Consider the following 5,000-nt stretch of genomic DNA (forward strand, 5'->3'; position numbering starts at 1 on the left):
AGTCTGTAAGGTTCTTTCTTTGCAGTGCACAGTGAATACACTCCCTTAAGTCTATAAAGTTCTTTCGCACAGTGAATACACTCCCTTAAGTCTATAAGTTCTTTCGCACAGTGAATACACTCCCTTAAGTCTGTAAGGTTCTTTCAGCACAGTGAATACACTCCCTTAAGTCTATAAGTTCTTTCGCACAGTGAATACACTCCCTTAAGTCTATAAGGTTCTTTTGCACAGTGAATACACTCCCTTAAGTCTGTAAGGTTCTTTCGCACAGTGAATACACTCCCTTAAGTCTGTAAGGTTCTTTCGCACATTGAATACACTCCCTTAAGTCTCTAAGGTTCTTTCGCATAGTGAATACACTCCCTTAAGTCTATAAGGTTCTTTCGCACAGTGAATACACTCCCGTAAGTCTATAAGGTAGTGCAAATTCTTTCATACGTCTATGAATGATACAAATGCCTTAATTCAAAGAGGCTTTGTTGCATATAAAGTGTCCGATCCTCTTTCGAACTGCATATCCAGTCGCGTATCCCTTGTGCATTTTCAGTTGTGTTACCAATTCTATTGGACTCCCTCGCGTCAAACCCTTCTATTCAGATGTGTTTTGACGCTTCTTGAATCGACCATTTGGTTCGTTTCAAAAACACGTTCAGTATCTTTTTAGTTTTCTGTAGAAGAAAACTATCGAGATGGCTTTGTCTGGCCGTCCGCACTTTTTCTGTCCGCTCTCAGATCTTAAAAACTGCTGAGGCTAGAGGCTGCAAATTGGTATGGTGATCATCCCCCGTCCTTTCATCAAACATAACGATTGTAGCCCTGAAGCCTCTGTAATATTTACTGTATTTTAAAGTTGGCCATAATCGTCCGTTTGGAAAAGATAAAGGACATGCCACCACCGGGCCGTGGTTAAAGTTTCATGGGCCGCGGCTCATACAGCATTATACCAAGACCACCGAAAGATCTAATTTCGGTGGCCTTGATTTTACGCTGTACAGAAAACGCGATTGCGTCGAAGAAACTTAGGCGCATTTTTTACTTGTTATTTTTTGTCACCCTTTTTCCCATCAGCAATAACATCACCAGCAACACTATATGTCCCTGCCTTTCAAATGTTTTAGGACTTTAGGGAACAAATTTCTAAACGGCAATATCTGAGAGGGGGAAAAAAAAGAGTTTGAAGATTCAACAATGACAAAAGTGATTAATTTTCACCCGCGAATGCGCCATATTGTGCAGGGGAACTCGAGCAAAACTAATGGTTTCGTAAATGCTCCCAGCATTGCGTCAATCTTTAAGTACAAACAGATTTCAAAATGACTTGTAGAATATTTTATCAGTTAAATGAACCGAATGCCTGAAGTGCTGTCCGTGTACCTCTAAATGATACTCGACTTTTATAAATGAAATAATCTGTGTCTCTTTTCAGATATCCTGTATCTGGCTAATTGCCATTCCACCCCACCCACATGCCGCTCTCCCTCTCCAAACGCCCATCATACAAAAATCCTCAAACTAAAAATAGGGAGCTTTTGTTTTAGTCAGGTTACCGAATGATTGCTGAAATGATCATCCTTTGTGGAAATTCCGATTGCCCATATATAGAGCAACAATATGACTTTGTATCATCAATTGTCTAAAGACAATAAAATGCAAGATTTATTGACAACAATTACGGATTCTCTGCGTTGTTTGAATTTCATGGATCTCATCCGTGGTATTTCTTGAATGGTCACTACAATTCACTTCATAATTTATTCATCATTTTATTGTTCAGGAGGGTAATTATGCTTCCTTTGTTATCGTCTTCCTTTATTTGTCTCGATTTGCTTTTGTTTCATGTCTTTGTTTCGTCACGGACGAGATTGGAAGACTACAGATTGATTATTCATACTCTTGATTGATGCTTGTTTATTGCCCTTAAGAGATGGTGCTTCGTTTAGTATGATTATATACATATATATATATATATATATATATATATATATATATATATATATACATATACATATATGTATGTATGTATGTATATATATGTATATACATATATGTGTATATATACATGCATACATACATACATATATATATATATATATATATATATATATATATATATATATATATATATATATATATATGTATATATATAAAGATTTAAAGTTATATGTACTGATTATCATTTACCATGAAGTTTCATGGCAAATAACTAATATTTCAGAACTCTTATAATTTCAATCATCTGAATTTTATTAAAATTAGTCGCCTCAGAAATTTTTTATTCCGAGAGAAAACTTAAAAAAAAAAAATATAGAAGCCACTTTCCAAAGATTTTTTTTTTTTTTAGAGAATCAAGATAAAATCTTTATAGAATAAAAATAAGTTCTACTTAACAAATAAAAGTAGACTACTTAGATAAAATTTACGAGATACACTGTACAGAATATCAAACAGTTTTTATTATAATTTTGACGCAAAGTTCAGGCATAAGTTAATATCCAAAACGTATTCATCCATTCTCATGCAGCCGAAGATAGTCATACGTCCTTATTTATTGAATTACTTTAAAAATACCATCTATTTGTATCAACGTTTCGACGTAATCTAAAGTTAATTTTAATGTGATTTCTTCAACCGGGTTTGCTGGAATTATATTCTGCGAGGCCTCTCTCTATTCCGTCTTACATAGTCTAAAGCTAAGTAATTATCATGTCTCTTCTTCTGTTCAGATCTGAGCTGGAAGTCAGGGCCCTCATAGAGGACAACCAACGCACATACATCTGTGACGCCACCAATGGCTTGGGCGTTACCGTAACAACCAACGTCACACTCAATGTGTTACGTAAGTCATCCTGGAAGGAAGTTCTGTAACTATTTCATCTGGCGAAAGAGGTCTTCGTTATTTTTCTGTTACCAGGGTATTTTTCACAAGAACCCGCCTGGAACTATATTCTGGAACTGTCCTTCCAGGAAAAATGTCTGGAATACTAACTGGAATGTCATTTGCCGTGTGTACAGATGTGATAAAACAATTTCTTTTTATAAATTGGCTGTCTGAAAGACTTATGAAACGTCTTTTCCAGGTAAATCGTACATAATGACTGTTTGGAAACACTCACTGGAATATCTTTTCCAGATGAACCGGTATGGAAAGACGTGCCCAGCGGGGTAGTGGAGGTGAAGGAGAAGGATGACCTCCTGCTGAGGGCAGTGGCTGATGCCAACCCACCACCTGTCACGTGAGTTCCTTTTTCGAAGTCGAGGTTTCAGAATAGTCAATGGCTCTTGCTCTTAGTAAGCAGAGTATTCTAGTACTGTAATTATGCCACATCCCTTTTATTTACTTGCAAATGGTGAATATTCTTTGGTATTTCGTTGTCTTTATTATATCATTCATGTTGAAATTTTTTTTGTATTGCTTTCTTTCAGTTTCTTTTACTTTATCCCTTTTTTTTTTTAAGTGGTATGGCGTTCTTGGAGTCTTTGCTAAATACATCCAGCCTAAATTTGTTTAATTCGTAGACAGTGCTGCATTCTATTTTAATGTTTTCTTGTATGCTGAGTCTGGCCAACATACAGATGGGTGGCTGTTTGGAAAACCAAACCTTGACAAACATCTTTTTGGGTCTTGCTGATAACTTTCTTGAACCGCTAATAATGACAAAAGTCTTTCTGATGAGCTGAGTGATAATCAACTTATCAAGCACACTGGATTACTCTCCTTTGGTAAGGACGTACAAATAGAAGGCTGTCACCTTAAGGACTTAAAAATTCTAACGGGAAATGGATTTAACGGGCAAAAACAATATATGGACTTTTTTCAAATGCATCCAAGCTTGTGCGTTGATAATCACTTGCTTTGGTACAGTAAAAGATTCGTTTGAAGGTCTGTGACACATTCCTTTCAAAATTTTACACATACATACATGCAAACATACGACTAGTTGAGAAATTGACAACTGATGAGGCTCGCATTTTTATATGGATGAAAGGTGAATGTCCATATTGTTTCAGGAACATTTCCAGGCACTCCAACTATGTAGGAATAACCTTCCTTCTTGCACCCATCCTGCAGATACAAGTGGTGGAGGGGCCCCGTCCTGCTTCAGGAAGACCAGGAAGAGGGGGGACTGCTGGAGATGACAAGGGTGCATCGCCAGGAGGCAGGAGGGTACTCTGTCACTGCCGAGAGCCCCAGGGGAATCGTCAACGCCTCCTTCATCCTCAATGTCCTCTGTGAGTTGAGAATCGAGGCTGTCTAAGGGTGCGTCCACCCTACAGTAAAACATGTCATAAGCACATTTCAGCAACATGTTGTTTACTCGTCAAAAACAAGTTGACAACAAGTCAACGACCGTTAATGGAGAACGAATTTTTGGCCAATGCTCGATAATCGTATTAAGCACTGGTTAGGACAACCAAGTCGTACTTGTATTCAACCAGTTTGTGATGTGTGTGAGATAAGTTGCCGAGTTGTGTTTATTATATATTTTAATGCAGTGTGGACACAATCTCAATCTTAACTCTGTCTCTCGTTTACTCTTGACGTCGTTCAGCCTTGACAAGGTACTCTCATCAGTGGCTCATTCGTACTCATGCAAAATGACAGTACCTTAGAGACTCAATAGAGGGTACATAACGTCTCTCAAGTTAAGAATTACTATTGCGACCCACTCTTACATTACGGCCATTTATTGCAGTATTTGGTGAACTAGTATCATCATTAATAATAATAATAATAATAATAATAATAATAATAATAATAATAATAATAATAATAATAAAATAAAACTTCATAGGCCTTTCTGTGATGTTGAAATACAAATACATAACCCACACAGAAGTTAGATTCAGAACAGGGAAGAAGAAGAAGAAAGACAACTAAACGAAGCAAGAAAAAGTTAAATAGCAAAATAAAAAGACAATCTTTTCCTTCACTGGGAGAGAAACTTCAAGTGGGCGGCGACGGTTTTGCCTCCAGTTGCGCTTGGTCGATGGACCAGTTT

General features: G+C 37.1%; 1 protein-coding gene across 1 annotated transcript in view; it reads left to right on the plus strand.

Moving 5' to 3' along the window:
- The window catches only part of LOC136855098 (nephrin-like), a 31,086-nt gene that overhangs the window by 15,735 nt on the left and 10,351 nt on the right, over positions 1 to 5,000 (plus strand). The window contains exons 7-9 of the mRNA XM_067131928.1: positions 2,724 to 2,836; positions 3,131 to 3,233; positions 4,070 to 4,230. Of these exons, the coding sequence (XP_066988029.1) occupies positions 2,724 to 2,836; positions 3,131 to 3,233; positions 4,070 to 4,230 (377 nt within the window). The remainder of the gene's footprint in view (positions 1 to 2,723; positions 2,837 to 3,130; positions 3,234 to 4,069; positions 4,231 to 5,000) is intronic.

The sequence above is a fragment of the Macrobrachium rosenbergii genome, chromosome 30 (genome assembly GCF_040412425.1).
Source record: "Macrobrachium rosenbergii isolate ZJJX-2024 chromosome 30, ASM4041242v1, whole genome shotgun sequence".
NCBI lineage: Eukaryota > Metazoa > Arthropoda > Malacostraca > Decapoda > Palaemonidae > Macrobrachium > Macrobrachium rosenbergii.